Source organism: Gopherus evgoodei, chromosome 5 (genome assembly GCF_007399415.2).
Source record: "Gopherus evgoodei ecotype Sinaloan lineage chromosome 5, rGopEvg1_v1.p, whole genome shotgun sequence".
In the NCBI taxonomy this organism is placed as follows: domain Eukaryota; kingdom Metazoa; phylum Chordata; order Testudines; family Testudinidae; genus Gopherus; species Gopherus evgoodei.
The window spans coordinates 73,345,809-73,359,196 of record NC_044326.1 but is presented as its reverse complement, the minus strand read 5'-3'; the positions used below and the strand labels follow the sequence as shown (position 1 = coordinate 73,359,196).

General features: G+C 39.7%; 1 protein-coding gene across 2 annotated transcripts in view; it reads right to left on the bottom strand.

Annotated features, from left to right (window-relative positions):
- The window catches only part of SH3RF1 (SH3 domain containing ring finger 1), a 154,476-nt gene that overhangs the window by 57,637 nt on the left and 83,451 nt on the right, over positions 1 to 13,388 (bottom strand). For both annotated transcript variants that reach the window (XM_030564442.1, XM_030564444.1), the window contains exons 5-6: positions 7,238 to 7,540; positions 5,330 to 5,440 (exon numbers count right to left, since the gene is read on the bottom strand). In XM_030564442.1, the coding sequence (XP_030420302.1) occupies positions 5,330 to 5,440; positions 7,238 to 7,540 (414 nt within the window). The remainder of the gene's footprint in view (positions 1 to 5,329; positions 5,441 to 7,237; positions 7,541 to 13,388) is intronic.

The following is a 13,388-nucleotide window of genomic DNA, read 5'->3' as shown; positions in this document are numbered from 1 at the left end:
TCAAGACCACAGTCCCTATCTTCAAGGTACTTTATGGAGTGGGCAAAGGGTGCCTAAAAGATCGACTAAAGCTCTGGAATGAATATTATGGTTGATAACTACACTCTTTCTGGCAAAACTGAACTCTCAACTACAAGGGGAAAGATTATCTGTGAAGGAGACTGAGCTATTTTGGAGGCTGGCCCAAGACTATGGAAAAAAGGGCCTCCACAAACTTCATCACTGTCCGCGTGTCTTTGACCTCACTTTCTAAATTAATTTGATTTTAAAAGATAATCACAGTTTTAATTGCACTGTTAAACAACAGTGTACAGTGCTCACTTTATATTATTTTTTATTACAAATATTTGCCCTGTAAAAAAGATTAACAAAAAATAGTATTTTTCAACTCACCTCATACATGTACTGTAGTACAATAATGAAAATGCAACTTACAAATGTAGAATTATTATTTTCACATAACCTCTTCTGAAATGGTGGCCAAAACATGAAGGGACACATGAATGTTTAGCATATTTGGCACCTTGCAATGCCAGCTACAAAAATGCCATCAAACACTTGTTCTCACTTGTAGGTGACAGTGTAAATAAGAAGTGGGCAGCATTGTTCCCAGGAAATGTAAACAAACTTGCTGTTTTAGCAACTGGCTTAACAAGAAGTAGGACTGAGTGGATTTGTAGGCACTAAAGTTTTACATTGTTTTGTTTTTGAGTGAAGTTATGTAACAAAAAAAAATCTACACTTGTAAGGTGCATTTCCACGATAAAGAGATTGCACTACAGTACATGTATGAGATGAACTGAAAAAATACTATTTCTTTACATTCAAAATGGGAAATGACTGCCTATGAAGGAGTACTGCGGAAAGAGATATGGAGGTCATAGTGGACAACAAGCTAAATATGAGTCAACAGTGTAATGCTGTTGCAAAAAAACCCAGTTATTCTGGGATGTATTAGCAGATGTTTTGTAAGCAAGGCACAAGACAATTCTTCCACTCTACTCTGTGCTGATTAGGCCTCAACTGGAGTACTGTGTCCAGTTCTGGGTGCCATATTTCAGGAAAAATGTGGACAACTTGGAGAGAGTCCAGAGAAGAGCAACAAAAATGCTTAAAGGTCTAGAAAACATGACCTATGAGGGAAGATGGAAAAAATTGGGTTTGTTTAGTCTGGACAAGGGAAGACTGAGAGGGGACATAAGAGTTTTCAAGCACATAAAAGGTTGTTACAAAGAGGAAAGAGAAAAATTATTCTTAACCTCTGAGGATAGGACAAGAAGCAATGGGCTTAAATTGCAGCAAGGGAGGTTTAGGTTGGATATTAGGAAAAACTTCCTAACTGCCAGCTTAAGCACTGGAATAAATTGCCTAGGAAGGTTATAGAATATTTATCATTGGAGACTTTTTAAGAGCAGGTTAGATAAACACCTGTCAGGAATGGTCTAGATCAGTGGTCCCCAAACTTTTTGTCTGGTGGACGCCAGATGAAGGACCATGGCGGTGGTCAAGCATCTGCCGAAATGCAACCGAAATTTGCTTGTTGCAGGCAAGCAGTGTCATCCAGAGGCGTCGCCGCTGAAATGCTGATGAAATTTGGCAGCATTTTGTCAGATGCTCGACCGCTGGCCAGGACGCAGGCGCATTTAGATATCTGCCAGGGCCCATGGGCACCGTGTTGGGGACCTCTCATCTAGATAATGCTTAGTCCTGCCATGAGTGCAGGGGACTAGATTAGATGACCTCTTGAGGTCTCTTCCAGTCCTATGATTCTATTATTGATCTTTTGTACAGTGCAAATATTTGTAATAAAAATAATATAAAGTGAGCTCTGTACACATTGTATTCTGTGTTGTAACTGAAACCAATATATTTGAAAATGTAGAAAACATCAAAAATATTTAAATAAATGGTATTCTATTATTGTTTAACAGTGCGATAAAAAGTGACTAATTGGGATTAATTTTTTTAATTGAGTTACTTTGTTTTGGGTTCACTGTGAGTTAACTGTGATTGACAGCCCATATATCTATATCTATCTATATATTATCATCTTATAATATGATAGAATACAAAAATATTTCCAAAACAAAAACCCTCCCCTGAATAAACATCTCCCTCTGGGAGAACAGATGAGAGAACAAAAGCATGACATATATTAATCATGTAACTTTATGCACTACTGGAAGGTGCTCAGATACTACAGTGATGAGAGTGGAGTAAGAATCTTCATAGAATAGAACAGAAGTAGTTAAAAGAATATTATTACTGGTAAAATTTGCAATTGATACAAAGATTGGGGACTGGTAAATAATGAAGAGGACAGACACTGGTTCGACGTGATCTGGATCTCAACAATCAGCAATTTGTGTTTCAATATGGTTTCAATATAAGATCTTACCTTTAGGAACAAAGAATGAAGACCATACTTACAGAATGGGGGGCGGGGCGCTATCATGGGAAGCAGTGACTTAAAAAGACTGGAGGATCATGTTGGATAATAAACTGAACATGAGCTCTCAGTGCAATGCCATGGCCAAAAGAACCAATGAGGTCCTTGGAAGTACAAACAAAGAAATATCAGATAAGAGTAGGGAGGTTATATTACCTCTGTATTTGGCACAGGTGCACCTACCATTTGAATACTGTGTCCAGTTCTTATGTTCACAATTCAAAGATGTTGAAAAACTGGAGAGGATTCAGAGAAGAGCCATAAGAATAAGTAAAGGATTGGAAAACATGCCTTACAATGAGAGATACAAGGAGTTGAATTTGTTTAGCTTGTATGGTGGAATATATCCTGTATTCACATTCTATATGCTACTATAATCTTTGTACAAGTTATGCTTGTAGGTATCATTTGAAAACTCATAATTTGCTGGTCAGTACTGTCCTGGTAAAATATGTATCGCAACACTGTACGTGAAGTTAAAAGATCCCCCTGTATGGTATTATTAACACATGTTCCAAACCCCATAGCCCTGCCCAAATAGAAGCTGGCATACCAGTCTGTCCTAAACCAAGAAATATGTGCTTGCCTTAATTTGCACTTAAGCAGTAAACAGAGACATCAAGCAGGAAGGGAAGACAAAGGAAGTTCAAACATGTGAAAAAAATGGCAGGGAATGAGACCTGGATCTCAGCTGCAATTTTTTTCAACTATAAAAAGGAGGGACAAACATCCCAAGGCACCTCTTTTTCTTTCCTTGCTCATCACATTCACTGCATCTGAAGAGACAAAGAAAGCAGCCACTGGACTCTGTGGGAGAGGTCCTGAGCTGAAGACTTTGGTCAGTAAGACTGCTGAAAGCATGTAATTAGAAAACTTTGCTTTGAATCTATATAGTTTCTTAAGCTTGGCACCAGTAAATGTTTTATCTTTACTTTTCTTGTAACTATTTCTCACTTTTATGCCTCATTACTTTTACTTAAAATCTCTCTCTTTGTAGTTAATAAACTTATTTTATTATCTAATCCAGTGTGCTCAAACTGAAGCGCTGGGTAATGTCATTTGGAGTAACAAATTGTGGGCATATTATTCCCTTAAAGGAATAATGGACTTAATATATTTGTACTGTCCAGGAATGGGCTGGGCAGTACTGTACTACCATGGAGTGTATGTACCACATGCTAGCCCAGCAACCAAGGGGTTAATATAGGCACTGCTGGCCACTGCTGATCAGCAGTCTGATAGCAGCTGGGAGAATAAAAGGGCTGGGAAGCAGAAGAGTGGAGAGGCTAACAGAGGAGGAGTGAGCAAACTGGAAAAAGGAACACCTGTGCTAGAGATATGCCCAGGGACAACAACCCCGAAAAGTGGCCAACAGATTGAAGAGCCCACAGAGGCCTGAGGGAAGGTAGAAAGGAGCTCAGGGCACTGTCAGAGTTGGCGAATGCTCACTCTCCTTGTCTAGCTTGAGGGCCCTGAACTGGAACCCAGAGGAGTGGGTGGGCCTAAATTCCATTACCAACCCTCTGATAGACCTGAGAACAGATGGAGTTTCCAGATTCCTGGAAACCCAGAATGGACTGACAGCCCTGCTGAGCTGAGTGATCCAGAGCCATGCCCCCATTTGTCCAAGGGGATATTATTGCACTGACCCTGCCTCATAAGGCCTTATGTTTTTTGGGGAAAATATGGAACTGAGAGTGTGTTGGGGTCACTCTGTGATAATTTTTAAGGCTGGTAAGAGCCAAGGTGTGGCTGGCTGGCTGCAGAACACTCACAAGCATGGCTGGGAGTGACATACATGCTGGAGGTTGTTTGTGAATAGTCATGGTTGGGGGCCACAGCAGCAAGACATTGTATAGGGCACTGTAGGTTAGAAGGCAGGGATGATACAGCTACTCATTAGTCTGGATTGTACCCTGATATGTCACAACTTGCCAAAGAGAAGGTTATGGATAACTTAATCACAGTCTACATAAATAGGGAACAGAAAATTTAAAATAGCGGCCTCTTCAATCTGTCATACAAAGGTTTAAAAAGACTCAATGGTTGAAAGTTGAAGATATACAAACTGAGACTAGAAATAATGTGCAAATTTTTAACAGAGAGGGTAATTAACCATTGAAACAACTTAAAGGGGCTGTTATGGATTCTCCATCACTGGAAATTTTAAAATCAAAATTGGATGTTTTTCTAACAGATATGCTCTAGTTCAACCATAGCTATTGGATTTGCAAAAGGAATTAAGCCAGGAAAAGTCTACAGCCTGTTTTATGCAGTGGTCAGACTAAATTATAAGAATGGTACCTTTCGGCCTTAAAAACGGAATCTCTGAAAACAGGAGAGCTGACAGACTTTGCTGCAAATGCGACTATAGGATTTGATATTCAGAGAGGACAAACAGCATAATCAAAAAAGACTCATATGATTTAGAAATGGAAGACCCAGGTACAGCTGATAGTTCAGAGATTCTTCCATGATAGTTCTGAGTACCGAATGCAGGAGGGACAAAGATCCAGAAGTTCAGGATTCAAGCAAGTTGCTCTTCATGAGACATTTCTTGCTCCTTTCTCTTAGTTTATCTGCTTTCTGACTCATGTCGAGTAAAAATTTTGTTCTCTTGAGAAGGGGCAGGAGTATGCTTCTCATACTTACTCCGCAGCAAGGCAGAGCAAGACTGGGGAATGAAAAGCATAGGATGCCGTTCAGGATCTTTAGTGCCAAACTTTTGCCATAGTTCAATGTGTGCTACTGCCGATCACAGATTTAATCACATCAAACAACCCGGAAGTTTCTAACTCCTTTACCAGAATTGCAGAAAGGAGAACAACAATGGAGACAAAAGAAGCACAAGGAGCCTCCGTTTTGTCAAATGATACTTACGCCAAGAGCAGCTTGGTAGGTGACCTCAGATGGGAAGGTAAATGAAGGCCCAGTTGCAACTGGGCTGCTAGGGGGTGGAGTCACAATAAACCCTGTGGTACTGATATGAACCTGTCAAAAAAAAAAAAAGAATGTTGTCAGTTATAGGTAGTTCCTGAAACAATAGACTGTCATGGTAGATTGGCACACCTTTTGATTAATGTACTACCAGCACTCTTCTGTGAATACCATCATCAGCAACTTTAGCTTGTTACTTTGACTTTCTGATAGTAATTTACATAGAATATTTGTATTAGATGACGCTGCTCATTTTTCAGGCTCTATATAAGCCAGAAATAATCTTTCAGAAAAATTGGGAGCTATACATGCAACTAACTGGGTGAAAAACACTATCTTTATTTTTCTCTAAATAGCAGAAAGCTAATGAGTTTAAATATAAAACATTGAATTAGTTTGCAAACTTCATGTTAAATCCTCTCAGCATTTTAAGCTTTCATTAATATATTCTCTCCACAACTGTCAACTTTACAAGTACTGTAATATAGAAGATCGTTCATCAAACATGCTAGTGTGTAATCAAGACTTTAGAGCAGGGGCGGGCAAACTTTTTGGCTTGAGGGCCACATCGCGTTCCATAAATTGTATGGAGGGCCAGTTAGGGGAAGGGGTCATGGCCCAGCCTCCGACCTCCTATCTGTCATTCCTGCCCCGGGACTCCTTCCCCATCCAACTCCCCCTGTTCCCTGATGGCCCTTCTGGGACCCCTGCCCCATCCACACACCCCCATTCCCTGTCCCCTGACTGCCCCCAGGCCCCACCGCCCCATCCAACCTCTCCTCTCATTCCTGATAGACCCCCAGGATGCCTGCCTCATCCAACCACCCCTTCTCCCTGTCCCCTGACTGCCCCCAGAATGCCTGCCTCTGATTGCCCCCTGCCACCCCACCCAACCCCTCTCCTTCCTGACTGCCCCGCTCCTGGGACCCCTGCCCCCATTCAACCTCGTCTTCCCTCCCGACCACCATCCACACCCTCACCCCCTGACCATCACCCCAAACTTCCCTGCCCTCTATCCAACCCCCCGTGCTCCCTGCTCCCTTACCACGTTGCCTGGAGCACCGGTGACTGGCAGCACTACAACAGTGCCACCCAGCTGGAGCCAGGCCATGCTGCCGCCACTGCCACCACACAGCACAGAGCAGTGAGTCAGGCCGGGCTCTGCAGCTGCGCTGCCCCAGGAGCTTACAACCCTGCCGCCCAGAGCATTGCGCCAGCGGCGGAGTGAGCAAGCTGAGGCTGCAGGGGAGGGGGGACAGCAGGTGAGGGGCTGGGGGCAAGCCTCCCAGGCCAGGAGCTCAGAGACTAGGCAGGACAGTCCTGCAGGCCATAACCGGTTTGCCCACCCCTGCTTTAGAGGAACACTCGAGGTTTTTTAAAAATAGAATCAGATATAATCTAAGACTCTCTCTTATCAGTATCAGAAATGACATCAGAGATTGTTCAAAGTCCAAGAGTTTCTGTAGTCAAATTTATCCTTTACCACGTATGCTCTTTGTTAATTTTCAGTATTTTATTCAATTAGGACAACATAAATTAAACTGACTAGTCTAGTTTCTGTTTTCCATATACTATAATAAATCTGCTGACGGTTTTCTTTTATTTACAGGACTTCAACAGAATGTTTAAACTGAAAAACCTTTCTATTCACAACACAGTAGGCTTTGCAAACAAAACAAAAATCCCCCCAACCCCTAAATTTGGAGTCTAACCTAATGGAAAACATCCCTTTACATAATGCATTACATATGTTTAGTCTGAAAGGATCAGAAGCCTTTATTATGACAAAAATGTTTTAAAATATTCATTAAAATGTATGAAATGTTTTGTATTTAATTTCAGGTAGCTTACCTGAGAAGGAGCACTGCAGGAGAGGCCTGTCAGTTCACTTATACGGGCAGCCGCTGTGGGGTTACTGGAGCTGATGAGGACAGGAGGACTAATTTCCATTGAATGACGGTTTTGAGAAGATTGTGAGGTCTTGTTGGACATGGTAAGGGAGGTAAAGGAGTGCCGTTTTTTGGTGTTCTTCTTTGTATCAGTGTGCTTTTGGACTGAATTGTTGTGGGATGCCCCAGAGGTACCTTCTCCAGAGTCAACAGCAGAACCTGAGGCCTTATCCAACTCTATAAGCTGCTTGGCTGCTGTATTAAACTGCAAAACAACCAACACATTGAGAAATTATTTTAGAAATCTTTAATTCAAGAAAAATAATTAAGCAGTTGACTTGACAGAGGAAACACATCTAGACTTTACTTTTATTCATATAAGAATCAAACTGAAAACTATGGAATTCAAAACTCTATGATGTACTAACTCACTCTATAACTAGATGTCCTATAGGTACAAGTCTTTCACTATAACCTACTTAAGTGAAGTTTGATATGGTCCTGGTGAATGTCCATTCCACAGTAAGACTTTTGAGCTTTTCCAAAGAGATGAGAGACAAGCCTGAAGACCTAATGCTTTTGTGATCACGTCTGCTAATGGATTTCACAACTCTTGCATGTTTGATTAGCAGCAGCACTAATAAAAGCAACAGACTTTTTGTTTTAATTTATCCATTACTATCTTGTCCATTATGATCAATTACATTATATTATGTAGGCAACTAAATCCTGTCTCTGCAATAAAGCAGTAAAGAATCTTAGGCATTTTAATCTTCTGTCAGCGGATTAACACTAGATAAAATAAAATAAAATAAAATAAAATAAAATAAAATTTAAAAGGGTAAGAGTTCATTCTTCACCAACCACGTTAACAACTGCCAGGAAATTCTATTTATAGCTTTAAACTGTTGTAAGAAACAGGGTAGGGAGCCACATTCATTCACGAACTAAAGTACATCAATACAAGTAGAAGGCAAGTGCTTCTTTAAACATATTAATCCACATTAAAAATAATGCCCATTTTTAATGTGAATAACCTCTATTTGGAAAATCTGTTTGTATTTTGCAGGGGAGGAGCGATTTTTTCCATGACGAACTAATTAAGAACAATCAAGAGCAAAATATAGGATTGTTTACTACGGAGTTACTTTTTTCCCTTGAGCATAGTCTTTTTTTTTATTTACCTTAGCCATTTTCCTGGGAGTTATAAGACTCCTGCTATGTTTAGGGGAAGTTTAAAAAATGCTTTATTTCACCAAAACCTCACTATATAATTATAGCATTATTTGTATTCTGGCACCCCCACACCGAGCTAGGTGCTCGTCACACAAAGGAAGCCAGCCCATGCCCTGAACAGCAGGGGCGGCTCCAGGCCCCAGCACACCAAGCGTGTGCTTGGGGCGGCAAGCCGTGGGGGGTGCTCTGCTGGTGCTGCGAGGGCAGCAGGCAGGCTGCCCTCGGTGGCTTGCCTGCAGAGGGTCCACTGGTCCCGAGGCTTCAGCGGACCTCCCACAGGCGTGCCTGCGGAGGGTCCACTGGTTCCACAGCTTTGGAGGACCTCCCGCAGGCACGCCGTGAGACCAGTGGACCGTCCGCAGGCAAGCCACAGAAAGCAACCTGCCTGCCGTGCTTGGGGTGGCAAAATTCCTAGAGCCGCCCCTGCTGAACAGTTAATTTAAGAAGGTAAGTACTATACAAAAGGTGGGAGACAGGGACAAAACATACTGTCAAAATAGTGTGTGCGTGTACATGTGTGTACACATATGCCCATATTTGTATATATATACACAGACTTCATTAACAAAAATTAACTATCCCCAACTGCTGTCTACTTAGCCAGTATTAGTTGGCAAATTTCATGTAGACTTCATAATACAAATGGGTCTTCAACTGAGATTTGAAGGATCCGTTCAGGGAGGAAACTCAATGCCAGTGGGAGTGTGTAGAAAACCCCCCCACAAGTGTGAGAGAAACAGACAAACGGGGGTAAAGGCTGGAATTGCCAAGGTAGTGGAGGATTAACATAAAAACAGACAAAAGCAGATAAGCCGGAAAGGGCAAGAGTTGTGCAATGCCTGGAAGGCAAGGACAAAAGATTTGAACTTCATGCCATGGAAAGGGGAAGTCAGAGGAGGCATTCAAACAGTGGGATGACATGGCCAGTGCAATAATCCTGAAATTAATTTTAGTGTTTGGAATGGAGTAGAGAAGAGCAATATGAGTTTCACAGAAGGCACAGGATTAAACAACATGGTGGCAAACATTTCCAAGACTTGTGTATACTATGACTTCCCCTGTTGCTACCACTGGTGGTAAATTATATCTTTCGAAGACTGTTAGTGCAGGCAAGGCCAAAAATAACCTAGTGCAGTTCCTGTTCCATTGTAGAAAGAGACTAACCATAATGGTTATACACACAGCTCTGCCAATGAATTTGCAAAACTGTGCGCCTTATTTAGTATTGAGATTCAATATTTTATAAGAAGACTAAAACCATGTTTTCAAGAAACTAAGGAAAACATTTTATGCTAATTTATTATAGAGCTTTAAGTTGATTAAATTCCAGATATGTGGGCTGGAGGACACAAAGCAAGAAAAAAATGTCAACAGGAAGCTGAAGAAAATTGCTCTGCCACTTGAATTCTCATGGTCCTATCCTGCACACTGGATAAGTAGGTAAGCACGGTGAGGATTAGACATACTGCAGATTTTGTACTCCTATCCATTTTATTCTTCCATCTCAGATTAAAATTCTTCCTATCATTCACAAGAATATGCACATCCTAGCTTCTAGCAAAACATGTTTTACATAATGGCAATGATGGTTTAAGTTCCCATCCACTTCTATTCCCTGTCTGCAATGTAAGTAATAAAGATTTTGTTCCCAGATGACCCAGAATTACAGAAAGAAAACCGATACTTCATTTACAAAGCAAGAATCACCTACTGGAGAAGAACAATTAAATGAATGAAAGGCTTACCCAAGGGTCTCAAAATCCACTGCTAAAAGCTCCCTCAGGTAATTGTTCCATTTAATTATGTTTGTTTACTTTCTGAAACTAATAATGCCTGCATGATCTGCTTCCTCTATACAGAGGGAACCCCAAATTAGAGAAAAAATTTGGCATATTTATGGGATTAATCCAAGATTAGTCAAGCATAGGAATCTGCTGAACTCTTTTAGGCAGGAAAACAAACACAAAAGAGTGGCATATAGGCTGAACAGTGGAATGCACTGCTTATTGGCCTTTACTTAAAAAGGATCTGGAGACAGTAATGGTTGCAGAGTATAGCTGCTCATTTCTTCCTTGGGATAGGAAAGGGAGAGCTCATCAGATCTGTTCTCTTGTGTGCATGAACTTCAGACACAGAGGATCAGTGAAGCATACATCCCTACCCCTAACTATAAAGCACAAGGAAATAAGCTGTACCACATTTATGTTCCATTTATTAGTTCCCTCTTCTCAACCTCAACTGTCATCTACCACCCACAGCCCAACTTCAACCTGAATACCAATGGCACACTTGAGCTCTGACTCAGCATTAGGCTGGGACTAAGTCTCGCTCGGTCAAGGATCCTTGATTGTGAAATTCCCATACAAGCTACTTTTAGGGCACACTTCAAGACCCATTTATTTCACTTGGCTTATCTATTTGGAGGACTCTCTTTTCAATGTGAATGTAAAGAAGGTTATTTAAAATGAATACTTCTCTTTAAATAAATTTGACATGTACCAAAGTATGATTTTTCCATTAAGAACCTGAAGTGCTCTTTTTGAAAGCAATGAAAAACACTGACTTTACGTAATTTTTCCATTGTACATTCCAGGCTGACAAGACAAGTGAAAGCAAGTATATATAAAACGTTTCATTCAACTGTTCTTGATTTAATATTACTAGAAGAGACTCTAATTTTCCCCCCAACACTATAATTAAGACTACTTTGTCTAATGGTGATCGACAGCAAGTCTAGCCTAATAAATGCAAGATTTTAAAAAGTACTGAGTCAGGAATTCAACCTCCCTAAAGGAACGGAGATAATTAAAAAATAAAACATGTTTTCAACTACTTTTTTGATGGTTTGGGGCTAGGGCGGGAAGAAGAGGGTTACTAAGGAACATGACTGATTTGGTAGCTAAATCTTGACTTCTCACTGACTAAACTTGCAAACTGAAGGATGGATGCAATGCTACAAAATCATACTATCTTCTTAACATTCTATCAAAATGAACATTACACTTGTATTGTTAATACTTGTATGTTTTGTGCATTTGGCATAATTCCCTTTTTAAAAGACTACTGGTGGCTTATTGCAAGAGTGCTTGCTGTTCATCCCACTGCAGTTTCAACAGGGTACTTCACATTACAGAAATCTGAAAATAATATTTTCCTCTCTATATGGCTTATAACTGAAAAGTGTTTCCCAAAAAGCTCTTTACTCCATTATATGCATCCACTTTACTTTCCAGCTGTTACTGGAGACTTTAAAAATCTTTAGATTTGGAGGAAAACGTATGTGGATTTCATTAATTGTTGAAGAAAGAAGGATCAAATTTGGAGTTTATTTAGGAAAGTACATTGTACTCAACACTACAGTCTATGCATACTGATTGGTCTTGACAGGATAACTTTGGTGTTCTGATTAATCCACTGAACTGAAAGGTTTTTTTATAAGACAACATAAAATCAAAAAAGTAATGAAACTAAACACACAATTCTAGGCTCAAAAATAACTTTTCACATTCAATGTGCAAGAAAGTAGTTTAGCTGTTTTTAATGTACAGTAAAGAGGAATCTGATATTAGTGATCACACATGTAGCAATTAAGCTACAATAAATAAATCTTACTTTTCATAAGCCAGCGCTTACATTTACCTCTGTAGCAAGCAGTGATTTTTTATTTTATTTTTTTGGTGCTAGGTTCAAATTGAATTTTTTTTTGTTGTGTTTTCTTCGACGTTTTCAGAGGCAAGAAAGAATTTAAGTGCAATTCATCTTCAGTTAAAAAATGTAAGAGCTTGGGTGAGACCCAATTACAATGTGACTAGACACTCTTGACATTAAAACGCTTCTTAGAATTGATTTACTCTTTGCTTTTATAACATAATTTCAATTTTGCAAAATTTATTAGATATTAGTGATCCAAAAGAGTGGAACAGAATGGCCCAAATTTAACTATGTAACAACCATGTCTTCTAATACATTTACTGGTGAAAACTTGGTCCCATTATAGTCAATAGAAGTTTTTCCATTGACTTAAGTGGAGACAGGATTTCACCCTATGTCTGCACAATACGAACAAACCAATGGTGTTTATATAAATAAAAACAACAGAAATCCCATTATAGCACTAACTACACCTCAGTTATTGGTTTCAGATATTTGTTTGTAAAACTGGGTGCAAATAAAACCATTCCTGTTTCTCCAAAAAGGACGCTGACTGAGAGAACAGCCTTTATTGTGAAAGATGTCAATGATCTGGAGGTTTTGACATTTTAAGCACAAAAGCAAATGTCCAAACACGTCTTTATGTTGCAGACATCAGTGTCTTGAAAGAAGCAGTTAGATTCTGTCATAATATTAAAATTTAACATAATTTTGTTTGTATCAATTACCTAAACCTTTAAAGTATATGAGAATTGTTATATAATCCAAGAAAAAAAGTAATTCAAGGTAAAGGCTAACAGCTTTCTGCACACCCCACTGCTCTTCACTATGACACGTTTTCGATCAATTCATTCTGTAACATGCCATAGGCCAGAACATACAAGACCCTGAACATCTTCTGTGATATGTTCAGCATCCTCATCTCCCATCTGACTTTAGTTTGCTTACCATGTAACTGTAATAATAATGATGAATATATAAAACACTCTCACGGAGACCGGAGAACTGTGCAACAGTTAAAATAAAAGAAACAATTAAAACATCATAAAATAAATACTATGAAAAAACAAGAGAGAATGTATTTTTAAAAAGAGGACAGGTCAAGGGAATGGCTAATACAAGAGACAAAAAATGCGATCAACATAGGAAAACCCACTGGGAAAGAAAAAATTTCAATTATTTATGTAAGTTAGATAAGAGATGGGTGGAAGTAGGCATCCTGGGAC